The 19746-nt window shown below is 36.0% G+C and overlaps 1 protein-coding gene and 1 long non-coding RNA gene across 2 annotated transcripts; both read left to right on the top strand.

Moving 5' to 3' along the window:
• The first annotated feature begins 6627 nt into the window (after positions 1 to 6627).
• Positions 6628 to 10142, top strand: LOC131331123 (uncharacterized). Its single transcript, XR_009201320.1, has 2 exons — positions 6628 to 6924; positions 9870 to 10142. It is a non-coding gene; the product is annotated as an uncharacterized LOC131331123 (long non-coding RNA).
• Positions 10143 to 14925: 4783 nt separating this feature from the next.
• On the top strand, positions 14926 to 18607 carry LOC131331121 (cytochrome P450 82A3-like). The gene is made up of 3 exons (XM_058364961.1): positions 14926 to 15568; positions 16774 to 17102; positions 17843 to 18607. Exons 1-3 carry the CDS (start codon positions 15376 to 15378, stop codon positions 18470 to 18472), a joined length of 1152 nt encoding a protein of 383 aa, XP_058220944.1. The 5' UTR covers positions 14926 to 15375; the 3' UTR covers positions 18473 to 18607.
• The last annotated feature ends 1139 nt before the right edge of the window (positions 18608 to 19746 follow it).

Raw genomic sequence — 19746 nt, 5'->3', positions numbered from 1 at the left:
GCGCTGCAACGGCAGACCTATAAACCGCACACTTTGGTTTGTTATTCCGACTCTTGTTGTTGAGGGAGTTGACCCTTGAAAATCCCAGAGTCTCATCAATTGTCTTCCTCTTCTTCTTCCCTTTTACCCCATTACGACAGCTTTGATTGGCGCAGAAAAAGGTCCATTTTCAGTTCAGTATGCTTCAATATGATGTTCAGGAATATTATCGTCCTCATCATTTTTCCCTCTTAAATTTTCGGCAATTACTGGATTTTCCTTAACTGAATACTCTACCCAACTGTCTTGATTATCAACCAAATTACTTAGTCTTGCTTTTGGAGTCTAAATGCACGTATTCAGCCTTACAAAAGTTAGTGAGTCCAAATTGATATTGAATGTAGTGTTGTTTGCTGCCATCACTCTCATACTATCCATGACCTTTCCACTTCCCCAAGCTGATGCCTTAACTCCCGAAGAAGAATTAGCTGTCTTATCATTACATCCTTGCATGCTTACATTTATTAGCTGTAAAGCTCTCTCTTTTGCCCCAATAGCTTTTTCAGCTTCCACATTTGTTTTTACCACCTCCTTAACAATTTGAATCTCATTTACCACCTCCTCAACAATTTGAATCTCATTTTCCAACACAGCTTTGTCTACATCAAAGTCAAACGGTTCATCATCCCTAGGATCTGTCTCAACTACAGCCTCCTTTTGGAAATGTTTAATTAAGAGGTCTTTTGTCCAAAAATATTTTCTTGCTGTCTTCTAAGTTTTTATTGATCTTTTGCATCAATTTTTTTTTTCTTTTCTGTTTTTCATTTCATCTTGATGAGAAAGAAAAATAGTTTGGATTGAGTGACATAAAATAACCACTGAAGACCACAATAATTTTAAAAAATAATTGAGTCATAGCTTTTTGCTTTTCTAAAATTTGTTCAATGTCAAGTTCATTTTTTTTTTTACATTTCTAATTCTTCTCGTCAAAATAAATGTAAAAGGTAAAAGATTCTGATCCAAAACATAAAAATTAAAAAAAAATTCAGGTACAAAGATACTGGTTATTATCATTAAATAATTGACGTACTCAAAAACCTAGAGATTTCACCTGATTCCTGGTCAAAGTTTTTAGTTTGTACGCGTTTCTCTAAAGAAACCCGAGAGATGTAAATTGCTTTTCCCACCCCCCCTGACACCACACCCCTCCCGGTCCCACATCCTTTTTCCTCTTTTACCCTCCCTCAGCCCTTTTAATTACCTCTCTCCGCCATTTTAATTGGTCTGGGCTCTGCTACCCCAAACGGCGACGTTTGGGTTAAAAAAAAATTCGCACCATCAATTTGCAATCCTATAGAGCAGAAACGTAATTATGAGAGCTTTAGAGACAAAATTTGATTATGTCTCTTTAGAATAATATGATCAAAATAAAAAGATCTTCACACCTGTTCAAACGCATTAAAAATTGAAGTACCTAATTTTTTAACCATATTTTTTAATATATAAACGGTCTAAAAAAAATTAAGTGCTCAAATTTTCCCTCCATTTGAATCGGTGAAAAGATCTTGTTATTCTGATTATATTGACAAGATCTTTGCACTTATTCAAACGGAGCGAAAATTTAAGCACTTAATTTTTTTAGACCGTTTATATATATTAAAAAATATGATTAAAAAATTAAGTGCTTCAATTTTTAATGCGTTTGAACGGGTGTGAAGATTTTTTTATTCTGATCATATTATTTTAATTTATTTCTTTATTTAATTACTCATATCTTTTTAAGGCCTTTCAACAAAACACCCTAAGACTTATTTTTTAGTTCTAAGACTCTCTTAAAATGTCCATTAAAAGGCTTTGGAACCAAAAATTTATTACGACCATTTAGGATGAAATGATCAGAAAAAATAGCATCTTTGCACTTATTCAAACGGATTGAAAATTGAAATACTTATTTTCGTAACTATATTTTTTAATCTATAAAGGACAAAAAAAAAAAACAGTCGTATAAACATGATCAATTGAAACACTTTTTTTTTTCTTAATTACTTTACAAAGCCTAGAATTAGAACCTATTATTAAAGAGAAAAAAAAATTCAAACTAGAAAGAAAGAAAAAGAAATAAAATGAAAAAAAAAAAATTAAACTGGAAAGCAAAGGAAAAGAAAGAAAGAAAGAAAGAAACTGTAATGAAAGAAAGAAGAAAAGGAAGAAAGAGAGAGAGAGAAAGGGGCGGGGTAATTCCGGAAAAGGGGTGGTGGGGCCGGGAGGGGTGTGTGTCAGGGGAGGGGGGAATAGCAGCTCTCCCGAGAGATACAGGTGGGTTGCCTGTGGAGGCGTGGTAGATGTCCGCAGTGCAATCCGGTGGTGGAGGTGGCTCTGTTTAATTAATGCAGTGGGCAGCGATCTATGGTTAGGTTTTATGGGTTTTCTTTTGGGCTGGCCTTCCATTGTTGTATATGGGTTTTTAGGCATTTTAGGTGTTTTGTGCTGTTATTGTTTTATCTGGGTATTTTAGGCACTCAAGTGTATTTCTAACTTTTCGTTGGAATTGTTCCCCCCTCCCTTAATAAAATGCTATTTTTTCCGTTCAAAAAAATCATAAAATAATTAATGTAGTTGGTTGTCAGTTTTGACATATATTTTTGAGATAGAAAAAATGCTTCATAAATTTGCGTATTTTTTCGTCTTTAGTTAATTTTTTAACATTTTTACTAAAAAAATTTCTAAATTGAAGTACGCTATATACATCCAAAAAATAGAAAATTTGATTAAAAAATCACCAAAAATATAAAAACACAAATGAGACGAAACTGCCCAAAAAATTCGAAGAGAATATTACTAAGATGGGAACAAACAACGATGTTGTCTAAGAAGAATATTTCAAGTTACTCTACTCCAAACTCCACCTAAACAAGATTTTGTGGGCATGCAATTAACTGCTTAACACTATGTTTCATGGGCCTTGCAAGGTCTTATTCTGGGCGCCATCGGTCTTATTCTGGGGACCATCGATCTCCCTATGGAGTTTTTTTCCTCCGTCGTCGGCCTCTGATCGGAAACTCTTTTTCCCTTCTTTTATCACTTTTCACCCTCATCCTTCCCTCACGCCTCCCGACGCTCACTACAACAAATTACACAATTGCCGACTAAGATTCCCGACTAAAATGAGTTTGGTCGCCAATTATTTACCAATTACCGACTAAATAAAAAATAGTTGGTAAAAGTTTTAATATTTCCCGACTAAACTTTCTTTAGTCGGGATTTATATATTTTGGTCGACTAATAATAATTTTAGTAGGGAATATATGCATTTTTCAACAATTTAAAAAACCAATAAATGAAATACATTTCCCAACTAATTAATTTAGTCGGGATTTATATATTTTGGCCGACTAATAATAAATTTAGTCGGGAATATATGCATTTTTCAACAATTTAAAAAACCAATAAATGAAATACATTTCCCGACTAATTAATTTAGTCGGGATTTATATATTTTGGCCGACTAATAATAAATTTAGTCGGGAATATATGCATTTTTCAACAATTTAAAAAACCAATAAATGAAATACATTTCCCAACTAATTAATTTAGTCGGGATTTATATATTTTGGCCGACTAATAATAAATTTAGTCGGGAATATATGCATTTTTCAACAATTTAAAAAACCAATAAATGAAATACATTTCCCGACTAATTAATTTAGTCGGGATTTATATATTTTGGTCGACTAATAATAAATTTAGTCGGGAATATATGCATTTTTCAACAATTTAAAAAATCAATAAATGAAATACATTTCCCGACTAATTAATTTAGTCGGGATTGATATATTTTGGCCGACTAATAATAGTTTTAGTCGGGAATATATGCATTTTTCACCAATTTTTAGTCAGTAATATCAATTTTCCCCCCTTTTTAAAACTTTCAAGAATGAAAATATTTGTTCCGATTACATTGATCACGATGGAACTTTTCCAATCAAAACCATTCATTTTTTTGTCTTTCTTAATCATAAGTTTTTCATAAAATTTTGGCTGGATCAAGTAAAAGTAGCCCCTTTATCGGCACACAAATTCTTAAATTAAAAATAATTCTTATTTGATCAAGTGTCTACCCATATGGGATTAAGTTCATTTCTGGTACAAATGATCTTATTCATATTACGTCAAAGATAGATGATTTCGATTGCCAAGAAAGATCTCAGGTGGGACTCATTTAGTGTATCATAACACTTAAACGTCTCCGAACGCATTAAATAGCTTTCGATCATGTGGTCGTTGATATCGAATGATCTTCGATTTTGGTGACAATACTACAATCGATAAGATGTGAAATCCTAACGATTCAGATCGAGCATTATAAAAAATGACTCAACAGTTACCTTTGCAATCTATACTTTCGATTTACTTGATAATCAACTAAGGCTTATGTTGTATTCATTGTTATAGTAGCCACACGATTGCAAGACAATCATGACGATCGAGATCGTTGATTTTGTTGCACTTGTTGAATTATTTATTCTCGAAAATTTGCAACTTGATTAGATTTCGAAAACCCATTTATCGAGACATGAACTCATTAGAAAAATAGGATTTTCCGTTCGATCAATTGTCCAACGAAAAGTTATCAACTATAATCTCAGCAAGAAAGATACAACCCGTAAAAAATTAAAGATATATTGTTTTGATCGCGCAAAAAGACCTCAAGCGGGGCTCGGGTGGTGTGCTATAAGACTTTAATGCTTTTGGACACAGTAAAAGTTTTTCGATCATGTGGTCGATGATATTGAATGATCTTTGATTTTGGTGACAATAATATAATCGGTAAGACGTAAAATTCTAACGGTTCAGATCAACCATTATAAAAACATTCATAGCGATAAAGTTTAGAGTTTGTATGCAATGGTGACGCAATTAGAGCCCAATAAATATTTTCCCTTAAATCCGAAATCAGACAATTGCCGACTAAGTTAATTTTAGTCGGGTACATTGTATATTTTTTGCGCCAAATTGAAATTTTTGCGAAAAAATGGCGGCATTTTAATAATTCCCGACTAAGGGGTTAGTCGGCAATTTTGTTTCCCAAATGAAACGGCACCGTATACACCACGCCTGATCTAACCCACCCCCAAAAGGATACAGGCCCGCTTCTCTTCATCACTTTTCCTCTCCCCATCGTGCTCTCTCTCTCTCTCTCTCTCTCTCCCTCTCTCTCTCCCCGCTACTCTCGTCAACGACGGCGGCGGGGGCGACAGCAAAATTGACGACCGCGGTGGAAACAAACAACTCGACGACGGCACCAAAATCCTTTGGGTTTTCCGGTATCGGTATCTTCTGTTCTTGTTTGCTTTGATTTCACGGGAAAGGAAAAACTTTTGGAAAGCCCTAATCTGTATTATCAGACAAGACTTGTTGAGTTTTTGAATTCTAATAGTGGGTATCGCGTGGAAGCCTTTGTTTTCCCTTATAGAAAAACTTTGATTAGGTAGAATTTTTTTTGGGTTTCTTAGGGACAGATCTGATTTGCTTGAGTTGAAGACTTTGTATGGTAATTCATGCTCTTATATACTTAAATCTATGATTTTATTGTTCAATTCCATACTTGGCATGTAGCTAGCACTGAATTGAATCCATGAGAGAGGGTTTTAGAAGTTGGAGTTGGGTTTAATTCCAGGAAATTCGTATATTTTATGAATATGCTAAACTATGTTTTCAAACAAGTTGAATCTGTCATGTATTTGAGGAATTTTTATCATTGATGTGCCAATCGTGTTATTTTCTGGTAATTTTACTGGAGATGCCTCTATGTGTTTAGCATATGCTGTAAAAATTTCAGAATTTAATATGAAGTGAGGAAAAAGATAAAAATCACGCACCAAACTGCTGTCAGATTCGTGTATGTGCAGACAGCACCGACACATCTTGAAGAAACGAACATATCTCCTAGCTCGGGTATCGGTTTTGCGCACCGTTTCTTGATTCTGAAACTAGACTTACATACCTTTCTGAATATGTAAGGTTTGTGCCTTAAATCCTTCTAGGCAAAATCAGTTTTTGTTCCGAAGTTAATGGTTTGATAATTCTGGATATCTGGGCAGCTTTTGGAGCTATGTTTTTCATCAATTTTATCATAGTTGAATGTGTTACTTGACTATGGGTTCTCATGGGTCTTAAACCTTGATCAATTGGTGATGTTTTGGTGTTGGAATCATTGGAAAATATTGAGTATGTGATTTTTAACGAGCTTTTGAACACAGACTGTTCTGCTGAAAACTATAAGTTCTGCTTTAAGAATTGAATGTAGGGAAAACCATGAGGTTCCACTCTCTACCTATATAATGGGCAAAAGTATTTGTAACTTGTAACTTCTTATAGACCCCTCTCTCCTCCCTTGTTTCATGCCGCCACTGTGGCTATATTTGGGCAGCCAACAAAGAGTGTCAAAACTTGTTTAAAATTTTATTGAATTGGTCTGCCCGTTTGGGTTTCTCGATTGTCTGACTTATTTATTAGTTTGCTTTTGCAGGAAATGCACCTTTGGTAATAGCACATGGAGGCGTTTCAAGGCTGTTTCCCGACTCCAGTGAAGCTGCCAGACAAGTTGGTTTAGCCAATGTGATCTTCTAGTGTAAGGGTAAATTATTGTGGCAGGGAATCTCTACTCTTAGGTAAGGGTAAATTATACCTTTCTAGATGTGTCATATCACTCGTAAAATTTCCTACTTTTCATGAATTTGTTAATAACTCAGTTTTGGATCAACCTTATCCGCAATTCGACTAATTATACTGGACTTTGCCGTGACATAAAATAGCCCCTGATGGAAGACTTACCAGTTCTCTAACAAAGGCGACGCGAGGAGCGGGAGGAGGAGAAGAGTCGACTGGAGGAAGAGCAAAAGAAACGCGAGGAGGAACAAAGGAGACACGTGAGGAGGAACAAAGGTAAATATCTGTTGGCCCTTTTAATCGAGAAAAAATAAAAACTCTTAAGTGAATACTGTTTTTTGTGGTTGCTATTATGTCTCTGGTATTGTTTAGTTTAACTGTAGCGTATTTTGATACGACTCCTTGCATTATTATCTATTAGCTCCGAAAAAGTAGTAATCGATGTTGTGAATTTTGATGGTTTAGCTTGTCAAAAAAGATAGAACACTGGAATGTGCGGGGGCTCATTGTCTAGGGTTTTGAGCTGGTTTTGTGGAACTGTTCGGGGGCTAATTAGAGCTAATTTTTTTGGGTCGAAGCAGGCTGATTTCGAGCTGTTCGGGACTGGTTTATGGGGCTGGTTCAATGCTGGTTTTTCAGCTGGTTCTGGGCAGCTTTTCCGAGCTGTTTTGGGGCGGGATTGGGCTCTTTTTAGAGCTCTTTTGCAGCTGGTCCGGTGGTGGTTGGTGGAGTGATGGAGGTGTAGAAAATGCAAAGAAGGGGGAAGAAAGAGGTGGTAATCTAAGAGTACAAGATTGGTGAAGAATGAAGAAGACAGATTTTGGGAAAAAGAAGGGGGCTAAATAGTTGTGGGTTAAATGATCAAAAAATAAATAAATTTGTGGGTTATATTAGTTGTATTAAGAATGTTAAAACATAGTTCGGGCTTGCTTCTAACCTTCGAGGTAGGGATCTCCTACCTTTCTTTACATGTTTAAGTGTTAGTTGGATGTACAAGAATCAAGTTTGATCATCTATTTTGAGTCTTGAATAAATCTTGAGCATGCTGAAAATTTCGTGGGTTTTGGTAATCTGTCTTTTGGGAGCCCTTCTGCTAGGAATCAATTTTTGGTATCTTCATAACAGTTAAAGTACGTTTCAATACGAAGATTTCGGTACCAAGATCATGCAAAACCGATAATCACACAATTAGTTATGAATTTTTTAATGCTGACTGTTTGCTGGATGTACGAATCTGTGCGAGGCTGTCTTCTTTTAAATTTCTGGGCATGATGAACACTTTGGGTGGCTTTGGGTCTTTTACAGGAGTTGCATATTTAAGTTAAGAAGAGATTGGTGTTGGAATCAAGTAATTTGGTCAAGTATACAATTTTTGGTGAATTTGTAAAGTAGGGTTGGTCGACTAGGCCAAAAATGGTTGCGAATCTGTATTTCTTTTGATTGTTGGGTTAATCTCCTCTTGTTTCTGAACCTGGGATTTTTACTGAGTGTAGGGCTTGTAGTGGTGCGACTTTTGGCGTTGGTTTCAATATTTTTGGGTTTAAGTTGGAAGAGTTATGATTTTTCAATCAATTTTACTTATTTCCAAGAATCTGACAGCACCGGTGGACTTTGGTAAAATGGTCATAACTCCTAGCTCGGGACTTGAAATGACGCACCGTCTGTTTTGTTAGAAACTAGACACATAGGGCATTCCAACGATACATCCCATGCATCATGGGTATGTCCGAGCGATAACAGATTTGCATCCAAAGTTGACCTAAATTCTGCCTTTGCACCAGTTTTTACTGTTATGTTGAAGCTATAATCGCAAGGCCGTAGTTAGGTTACCCGAACTTTGTTTTTGATGTATAACCTATGGATTCAAAGAAGAAGAAGTCTACTTTTCAATGGTTTAAGTGTCGCCCTGGAATTCATGTTGTTTAATTGGATATTGTCAAATGTAAATGATTAATTTTGCCAATTTGATATGTGGGGATAGGATCTAGGTGACTAAGTGTTGGTTAAAGAGAACCGGTAAGTATAAAAGTTGATGTTATCATTTGAGATGTGATGATGTGGTAGGATATATGAATTTCAAGGAAAGGTGTGGGAATAAAATGGAATATGAGTAGTGAAATGAATGGTCTGCTTAGGTTTGATTGTTTTGACTTACTTTCATGAGATTGAGATCTTATAGGATTGATTGACATGTTGGGTACATATTGACTAATGATTAGTTTGTTAATGAAATAGAAAATTTAGAGAAGAAGGAGAGACTTTGATTCTTTAGTTGGTTTGGCATGACAGTTAAGGGTAAATATAGTTTGAGAGGAAGACTTTTGTTATGGAAAATATATTATTATTTTAGCTGAAAATCGAGGACGTGACACTTAGTTTATCTACGATTGTCGAAGAGGGCCATAGATTTGATAGAGAAATCTCGAGATTTGGTTCGCGGCCATTCTTGTATCCAAACTGAACCTTTTGTCCTCGCTTGTTGTATGGACCCATCTGTTACAGATTGATGTCCCTTAATTCATTTCTCTATGACGGTGGTAGATGTGTGATCTTTGAATTAAGTACATCCATAATATCCATTGCCCAATTCTACATAAATCTACAGGGGGCGATCAATTGAGGGGAAATGGAAAAAATGGGTGGAGGTCTTCATTTTGTTTTAAATAGCTGAAAGTAGTTATATATGGCTTTGCATATGAACTAGATTCTGCATTTCCAGAATGTGAATCATTGAATCGGTGATGGAGAGAGAGAGATAGTACATTTGAATTGCTTTGTATTTGCAAATTGGGAGAGAGGAATGAGAGGTGACGACAACGAGACAAACTATCCCTTTCTCTTTGTTATGAGAGGGCATAATAGTCAATCAAAGTTGAACGTTGTGGCAGTAAAAATTAGGTTCGTGGCATTATTGCCACCCAAAACATGAACCATAGTGCATGTAAAGTCGGTAAGTTTGAATGAGGAAGTTGAACAACTGAACTTAGTCACTAGTTTACTCTTTATTTTGCTGTTAGAGATTTTGAATTCTATACTCATACTCTAGATGCTTAGATTTGCTTAGATGGCTCTTTTCATTTTTATACCCATACTCGAGAAATGTTATTGTATGTGCATGTATCAATACCATGGTGTTCGATTTCTTTTCTTCTCTTGATATACCCTTGTCAAGTTTGTATCAATATCATGGGTCTTATTATTGTGTTTTATTCTTTTCACAGATATTGGAGTATTTGGCCCCTCGTTAAGGACTATATATGAAGAAGTTGGATTTTTGCCGTGGATTTTACCGTAATCTAGTTTTCTCGCTGTTGAAATTTTTTATTATTTTGCGCTCTAGGGTTTGGATATGTTATGTTTGATGCTACGTACACTTTTCATGGTACGATTTTTCGTTATTTTGTATTTTGTGAAATTGGATACCGTTTGTTAAATATTTGGTGAACACCTTTTATTTATGGAAGTTATGAATGAATTGTTTTTGAATTTCAATACTTGATTACAGTATATTGGTGAATAAATATTGCTCAATTTAATTTATTGTGAATCACAAAAAATAAAAATCTACGCAGATTTTAAAATTATTATTAAAATTTTTAATATTATATTTGCCAACTAAAATAGTTGGTAAAAGATACCAGTTATAATTATTAATTGTTTTCACATTTACCGACTAAATTAGTCGGTAATTTATCATTATATTTTTCGTAATTTATTAAATATTTTCCGACTAAATAATTAGTCGGTAATTTATCAAATATTTGCCGACTAAATAATTAGTCGGTAATTGATTAAATATTTTCCGACTAAATAATTAGTCGGTAATTTATCAAATATTTGCCGACTAAATAATTAGTCGGTAATTTATTAAATATTTTCCGACTAAATAATTAGTTGGTAATTTATCAAATATTTACCGACTAAATAATTAGTCGGTAATTTATTAAATATTTTCCGACTAAATAATTAGTCGGTAATTTATCAAATATTTGCCGACTAAATAATTAGTCGGTAATTTATTAAAAATTGCCGACTAAATACTTTTTCCGATTAAATGTTTTGTTGGCAATAATTTAAATTTGCCGACTAAATAATTAGTCGGAAAAAACAATAATTTGCCGACTAAATATGATTTAGTCGGTGATTACCTTTGCCGACCGCAATACCCCGACTAAATCGCCGACCAAATTTTTTAGTCGGGAATTCCTTTTGCCGACTAAAATCCTACCTTTTGCCGACTAAATTGTTAGTCGGGAATGGTGTAATTTCTTGTAGTGGCTTTGGCCTCCCCGGTTCCTCCACCGCCAGACCTCCTTCATTATATTCACCGTTCGTTAGTGAATCGTCTCTGGTGGTGCAATTTAGATGTGCAGCTATGGGTGCAGAACTTTTGCGCATGATTGGGTCGCCAGAGTTAGAGATCTATGATAGTGGATGATGATGGCGAGGTTTTTTTTTCATTTTCTTGTTGGTTTGCGATCTTTTTCTTATTCTTTTTCCTTTTATAGAGGTTTTCTCTCCGGTTTCTTGCCATGAGTTTTTCTCCCGATTGGATTTCTCCCAATTGGGTTATTTCTTGATTATGCAGGAAAATATTTAGTTAGTTTGGGGTATAGTCTGTGAGATAAATCTCCACTGTCGTGGTTACTTAGTTCTTTGTCTAAGGACAAGTTTACATTTTAATGTAATCTTTAGTTGGAGTTATAATATCATCTATTATCGATTGGCAAAAATAAAAAACAAAAAAATAACCCACATAAATAATATATCACTCACTCCAGCAGCTTAACATGTAAAAGCTTTGCTAATTGCCACTGCTATGGCGGACAGTTGTTGACTATAATTCTAGGATACAAAATCCGGAGAAATACCAAATGCCAGGCTTTAGTCATGAGGTGCCAACCCAGGATTTAAGTCTTAGGTGGATGGAAGATAATTCTTAACTTTGCTTAGGATTTTCAGAATTATTAAAAATAATTTGCCGTTCAAAAAAAAGGTGCTACCGACAAGTGCAGCAAATTAAAATCAAACCAGTGCACGCAAATTAAAGGCCCTTGCCATCTCCCAACAGCGAGTCATAAATTACACCCACCTCATGGCATCTCCCAGTGCACGCAAATTAAGGCGTCTGAATTATTGATCCTAACACCCCATACCCTTTTGTTTTTTTAAAAAATAATAGTAGTAACTTCTAATGAACACCTAAAAATTATATGGGTTTTTTACAGATGCCCACGGCAAGATGAGGTTGAGTGGTAGCCAAGCAGGGACGGTTCCAGAATTTTCATCCAGCAATAACAAAAATACATCATATCTTGAATAACGAAAATCTCTATGGAAAAAAAAAAAAAAAAGGTGAAATATTTCATAAGCAAAAGGAAAATGTTGACAGAGATTCCCCTTTTATTTGTTTACCAATCTATTTTTTAGGTTCCAAAATTTATTGAGAAGCTTTTTTTTTTTTTTTTTGGTAACTTAATTTTTTGAGAAGCTTATTTTGGTTAATTTATTGGTTTATATTATTTGGTTGTTTTTGTTGCACTGAATTGTATGGAATTCGGTTGGATCATATCAATGTCGACGTTAATTTTGATTGGAAATGTCAAATGGAGTTGGGGGTATTGTTTTGGTTTAATATTGTTTTTATTCAAGAGTGCTTAGGAATACAGGTGGCTACACATGTAATCCAGAGGTTTCAAGGGTTCAAAAAATGCACCAAATTTTTTTATTTTTTCATATATAAATTAAATTTTTCATAGTATTGCCGACTTTGAGTTACTCGTGCAAGGTAAAAATATAAAAGTCCAAGTAATTATGAGGGCCCTGTAGAGCATAAACTTAATTATGAAGGCCCTAGGGACAAAAATAAATCATGACCCTTTAGGATAAAATCATCAGAAAAATAAAATCTTTGCACCGATTCAAACAGATTGAAAAATAGAACAATTAGCTTTTTCAGACTGTTTATATATTAAAAAAATGGGGGAAAATTAACTGCTCTAATTTTCAATTCATTTGAACCGGTGCGAAGATCTTATTTTATGATCATTTTATCCTAAAATATCATTTTAACTGTCTCTAAGACTCTCATAATTAAGTTTTTGCTCTACAGAGTCCAAAGAGGGACAATATGAGCGAGGGAAAACTACCGTTTTACATTGAAATGGGCCACTGGTGACGTGTCATCTATAAATTGGTTTGCCGCACAAACCAATATAGATTATGTAAGTGTTTGTACTTATATAATGATTGTAGATCGACACGGACCTGCAAATATTTGTGTAAGTATTTGTGGTTATAGAATGATTGTATACTTATTTCTTGTCAATATCATAGATAATGACATTTCAATACTTGGTCCCAAATTTTATTATTTTTGGAAGCGTAAAAAATTCATTAATAACAAAAAAAAGTAAAAACTGTGTTATCGCGTAAAATAAAATAAAAAACATCAACAACGAGCGACATGCCCGGCTTAGGAAGGACGACGCCATTAAGGCTTAGGAAGGACGACGCCATTAAGGAGGTGTAGTACTGGTGCCGGTTAAAGCCCTGGCAGAGAAATGCATACGATAGCCCTACAATGTTGCGAAAAGGAGTTATGACCACAGTCGTCACCCGTTGAAAAAAAAGAAAAAAAAGAGAGATTTGAATCATCTTCTTAAGAGCATGCATATGAAGCCAAATTTACCATTGTCATTTTAATTTTTTACAATGAACAGTGTTATTTGGCCAACAAAATGACAAGAAAAGTACAATTGTAATATCGCCTTACAATAGAAAAAATGCCGACAACAAGTGAAAGCAAGTGGGTGAAGAAGGGGAGTTGTTTCGTAGAGATGAAGAGATGGATGGATGACATAATGTTTTTAGAGACGGGAATTAAGACGAAATTCGAAAACAAAAGTATCTGTAGGTGTCTGACGCAAGTTTTATATTTTTAAGACCCACGTAAATCGCATAGTTTTAGGCTCATTTATGTCTAGGTCTGCACCTAAAATGTCTGTCTCTGGCTAGCAATCACCTCATATGGGATTTTTCGTCGCCAAAAGCTTTAGAGATGAATTTTCTGACCCATATTTTACTGTTGTCTGACTTTGTTATCAAGGAGGTGGCATGTGACCCAAGTGCAGCATAAAGGTGGCCCATTTTCTGGCTCGTGCTGGGTTCGTTTTGAATCTTGATGATTTAAACCGTCACTTTGTAACGTTGGTTAAGAGTTCACAAAAAGATGCAAAACTGTTATCCATCCATTGCTAAAGCTATTATCAATTTAGGGACAGAATCAAAGGGCTTAATCTGGGGCTTTATAGTGAGGGATCGCATAAGAGGAGAGGAGAATGAAAGCAAAATGGGATGTGGTGGTTTAGGAGGGGGAGACGAGGGAAGTATCGTGGGTCTCGCGGCAAGTTGGCAACGGCGATGATGAGACGAAGATAATCGGGTTTTCTTTCTACTCAATGAATCAGATGTGTACCACATCAACAATGCTACGTATATTCCTATCGATCACTCATTATGGCATAGTTTGGCCCCACACATATGTAATAGAGGAGTAATCAGTAAGTGTCCCTAGCAATATTGGTTCAATGGTTCCCGTGCTGTGCCCCAAGGATCAAAAACCAAACACACAAAGCACACACAAACACTGAATATACATGGTTTTCCAAAATCGGGTATATCCACGAAGGTAAACCATAGCAATTATTCAGACAATGAAAGCTTTACAAGGGAGGCCTTCACCTCACCACACATTCTCATCTCTGACCTACATTGCTACTACAAACAGACCTCAAATTTCCCTCTTTGGTCTCTCACTCAAGAGAGATACAAAACCATGGAGCAAAGCTCCCAATTTATAGGCAAAACCCAAACCACTGTTTAAATGCCATGCTTGTGGCATTTACTCCAGTATCCACGCCTGAGATTTTCCCAATCTTGCCCATCTTCAACAGCGCATGGCCGATCTTTCCATTGTCAGGAAAGGCCCAAGCATTGACAAAGGAGAATGAAGCCAAAAATCAACATCCCGATCAATGACAAGAATAATGCTCGTGGGCCTCGTGGCACTAGACAATTTTTGCTGTTCAAACAAAATAAGGGCAATACACACAAATGATCGTGGTTAATATCAGAGATAATGACGTTTCAATACTTATTTTTTGTAAATATCATTGACCTTGATACAGTACTATTTGAGATGATTACATTAGTAAAAATTTAAAAAAAAAAACTGGGCCCCACATTTTCTTGATTCTATAAATACACGAAATTACATCACATATCTCGTCAACTTCAAAATCAAATTAAGTTGAATCAACACCCATGGAGTTCCTCCTCCCATCCCCAATTACTGTTATTCCTTCCATTTTTATGATCTTTTTTCTCTATCTCTACTGCATCCGTAGAAAAACCAAAACAACCACCAACAACAAAGTCCCACCAGAAGCCGGGGGCAGGTGGCCTTTAATTGGCCACCTCCCCCTCTTACGCGGGCATATGGGTTGCCTGTTGGGAGCCTTGGCCGACAAACACGGACCTATATTCACAATCCGACTTGGGGTCCATCGAGCCCTTGTGGTAAGTAAGCCGGACATAGCCAAAGAATGTTTATCCGGCTTAAACGACAACGCATTCCCAAACCGGCCAAAATCCATAGCTATCGATCACTTGTCTTATAACTAAGCGAATTTCGCGTTGAGCCCGTATGGGCCCTACTGGCGTGAGATGCGGAAGATCACGGTGCTCGAGCTTTTGTCGAACCACCGGGTCGCTATGTGCAGTCATGTGCGCGAGTCGGAGTTGAAAAACTCGGTGAAAGAAGTTTATAACAATTGGGTGAAGAAGGGGAGTTGTTTGGTAGAGATGAAGATATGGATGGAGGACATAACCTTGAAATTGACTGCTGGAGTTATTGCAGGTTTTGTGTTGAGCCTCAATCCTTTTCGTCTACTAATGCTTGAAATCTATTACATTCTGTTGTTTTTCTTGACACATTATTCATATTTTAGTAGTCCCATAATGTTTTTACAGATGGGCATTAAGACGAAATTCGAAAACAAAAGTATCTGTAGACCTCTGATGCAAGTGTTATAATTGTAAGACCCACGTAAATCGCATAGTTTTAGACTCATCTCTGTGTGGGTTTGCACCTAAAATGTCTGTCTCTGGCTAGCAATCACCTCATATGGGATTTGAGATATCTTGGGGAGGTGTTGTGCTGCATGGTACTGTGTCATTCGGACCATTGATTGCCAACGGTGTTGTGCGTAATCTCAACCATTCAACCGTTCAGCAATCTGGACCGTTGATCGCTGAGATCAACGGTCCAGATGGGCGCAACACCTCCCCTAGCTTTCCCAAAGATATGTACAGTAATCGTAGGAATTTGGTTTTTGTACTTCATGAGATTAGCCACTGGGCTTTCTATTTTATTTCAGGAGATTAGGCGCTGGGCTTTCAATTAGGCGATCGATGGGTCTTTTTTCTTTTGTTATTGTACAAGTTGGCTCCTAGCCAACTCTTTTTTTTCTTCTCTTGTTACGTCTTGGATTTGCATATGATTATTCATAGGCTTATGCGTCAACCTAGTTGAAATGTTTGTCGCAGACTATGATACTGTTTTGTACTTGTTCCCTTTAGTCTTTGTGATGTTTATTCAAAGAATAATAAAATTTTCTTCACCTTTCAAAAAATAAGAGATGTACAGTATTGTATTACTCCCGGACAAGACCAATAGTGAACTTACTATATGATTCGAACCATCACACTAATTTATAAGTCAAATCAGGTCAGAAGTTCTAGTATACATGTAGAAAAAAGTATACCAACGAATTGCATGCCCAATTTCCTCTATATCATCAAATATTTGAGTTGATTAAATTTTACAAGTAGCTATCAGATTGGATGAGACTCATTCGATATTTGGATTGATAGAATTGTCATTTTGAAAATTATTCTTATTTTTCAAAACAAATGTGTGTGTACTTCTTTGAAAATTAATATTTTAAATCACGCGACTCTCCAAAATAGATCAGCAAAAGAAGGGAAAAGGGTAATTTGTTCACGTTTTTAGTTTAATTCTGTGAATTACCCATTTACTTATCCAGGAAAGGAATTGTCCAGGGAATAGAAGAAAAAATGTCAATGACGGTTTTCGGGAGGCGTTTAAGCCATTTTTTGATCTAATGGGGACATTTACCGTGGCGGATGCGATCCCGTATCTCAGATGGTTTGATTTCGGAGGGTACGAGAAGGAGGTGAAGAAGACGGGAAAGAAAATGGATGACCTACGTCAAGAGTGGTTAAACGAACATAAACGGCGAAAAAACACCGGTGATCTGGTGGCTGAGGCTGAGAAAGACTTCATGGACGTGATGTTGGAAATTCTCGACGATGGTACAAATAAGATACTCAATTTTGAGGCTGATACAATCATTAAGGCTACATGTGTGGTAAGACAGTTTCCTTTTGGAAATGTTTAATCCCTTGTCCAAAATTAACCATATGGGCCTATTTTTTGCTGTCTTCCAAGTTTTCATAAATTTTTCCCGTCAAGAATTTTTTTTTTACTTTTTTCAATTCATCTTGATGAGAAATTTTGAAAATAAAAAAGCTTGGATTGAACAACATAAATTAACCACTGAAGACCACAATAATTGAGAAATCAAGTTTGTTAAGTTGGTTGTCTTATTTCTCTCCTCAGTGGTGACCTAAGTTCGAGTCCCATGGGGAGTAGGTTTGGGGTTTAAGATTATGGATAGCCTCTAAACCCCCGTTAACTAACATATTAACATCCCGCTAATCCCCCAATGTATAACATATGAAATAAATAAATAAATGGACAAGTTCTTTTTTTTTTTTGCTTTTTGCATTTCTGATTATTCTCTTCAAAACAATTCTAAAAAGTAATAAAAGATTCTGACCCAAAACATAAAAATTAAAAAAAGTTTAGATACAAAATGATACAAACCTTGGGTAGAACTTATCCTTAAAAACCAGCTTACAAGAAAAGGGTGCCAAAGAGCTAATATGCACATGGCCAAGTCCATACTTAGCCGATATGAGACATTAGAATCGTAACAAATACATGTTACTATCCTTAAATAATGTAGTCGAAACCGTACAGAATTCATTTGATTCCTGGTCATCTATGCAACTGCTGAACTCTATACATGTTTCATGGGCCTTGCAGGGTCTTATTCTAGGTGCCATCGGTCTTACAAGCATAACTCTTACATGGGCAGTTGCTTTGCTCCTCAACAATCCCCGCGTACTAAAGAAAGCCCGAGAAGAATTGAACACCCAAATTGGTGGACAAAGGCTAGTAGAAGAATCAGACGTCAAAAACCTGGTCTACATCCAAGCCATAATCAAAGAAACCTTGCGTTTATACCCACCGGCCGTACTTGTGCCCCCGCGGAAAAACATAGAGGGCTGCACTGTGGGCGGGTACCACGTCCCAGCGGGCACCATCCTATTTGTGAACTTGTGGAAAATTCATCATGATCCCCAGGTATGGCCCAACCCATGGGAGTTCCGGCCCGAAAGGTTCTTGACGACTCACAAGGATGTTGATTTGCGAGGGATGCATTATGAGTTGCTGCCATTTGGAAGCGGGAGGAGAGGGTGCCCAGCAATCTCTTTTGCACTCCAAGTTCTGCAATTTACGCTTGCTAGTCTGGTACATGCGTTTGAAATTGCAAAGCCATCTGATGAACCTGTTGATATGACTGAGAGCCTTAGATTCAACAATGTCAAACAAGTGCCACTTCAAGTCCTTCTCACTCCGCGCTTGCCTTCTGAAGTTTATGGACGATTATGACTAATTTATGCTTGAATGGTCTATCAGCTTTGGGGTTCTCTGTAAGGACCCAAAATTTTATAATACCTTGAAGTATAAGGCATAAATAAATGAGTTCATGTCGTTTTTATCTAAATGACAAATAAGTTGAACTAAGTATTATTGTAGATCAATGAAGTAGTTCATCAATCAACAGTAATTAATTATCATTAGAACAAGAACATGCATGTTGGGGAAAATTGATTATAGCTTGTTTTGAGCTTAGTTTTAGGTGGGTCCCACGTGTCTATGTAGTCGGACCCACACACCATTGTGTTCGTCTTTGTAACGAGATTAATAACGAATACTTTGTTAAAATCAATTAATGAGAAATGAGAAATTGACCGTAAAAGTGCCTACATGAACATTAGTACGTAGATGTGGAAAAATTGCTTAGTCCCACATTGGTATGACAACTAAAAATACTTGCGTACTTATAAACTGAGTTGGATAGGAACCAAGTTTTGTAGCTAGGGGAGGAGGCATGGATAAAGTCAGCATTTGGGCGATCTTTAATTTTTGCTTTAGACCCCTTAAAAATCAGGACCAATTATGCTCCCAGTGAATATTCATATTAGCTAGCCAGCTAGCTATACTTTGTAGAATAAGTAAATAAGCAAAATGCAAAATAAACTTGTTAGCCCGCCATTAACTTATTTAGTACTTTTGTAATCTTTGTTAGGTCGCCATTAACGTATTTACTTTTGTACTTCTAATTCTTTTTCAGATACTCTGGAATAGCCAAATAAACCACGGCCAAAGACACAATTATCGTATTTGTTTAATTGTTTAAGAAAATAGAAAAATAAGCTCTCTCTTTTTCTTTAGGAAAACGAATTATATAGTCATCATAAAACCAAATAGTACAAGAGAATCACTGGTCCCAAAAATACAATATCGGATTTGTTTTAAGTTCTACCGCAATCACAATATCGAATTATATAGTATGTCATCAAAAACCAAATAGCACCACAATCACGCACACTTTGTCTTAAGTTCTACCGCAATATATTGTGGAGAAGGGGCATAGGCACCATGTTTCGGTGCCCCAAAGACATTAGATATAAATACACTTTGTCTTAAGTTGTTCTTCTTATATGAATCTGCTATGATCAAATCTTGATTTTGAATTGTTTGACATTGATTTCATCATTTTTGTACTGTGAATTGAGACCATTCATTGCTCTTAGATCGATAAATCGTATTGATAATGACGGTACTCTCTCACTTTCATTTTCACTTATACCGTGCGTGAG

The sequence above is a fragment of the Rhododendron vialii genome, chromosome 6a (genome assembly GCF_030253575.1).
Source record: "Rhododendron vialii isolate Sample 1 chromosome 6a, ASM3025357v1".
NCBI lineage: Eukaryota > Viridiplantae > Streptophyta > Magnoliopsida > Ericales > Ericaceae > Rhododendron > Rhododendron vialii.
This window is presented reverse-complemented; position numbering and strand designations above follow the sequence as displayed.

Excerpts from the sequence above, each read along its gene's own strand:
- LOC131331121 (XM_058364961.1), top strand. The coding sequence starts at position 15,376 with ATGCGGAAGATCACGGTGCTCGAGCTTTTGTCGAACCACCGGGTCGCT. Across the intron at positions 15,569-16,773 it reads GACTGCTGGAGTTATTGCAG|GGAATAGAAGAAAAAATGTC; the intron begins GTTTTGTGTTGA and ends GGAATTGTCCAG. Across the intron at positions 17,103-17,842 it reads TCATTAAGGCTACATGTGTG|GGTCTTATTCTAGGTGCCAT; the intron begins GTAAGACAGTTT and ends TGGGCCTTGCAG.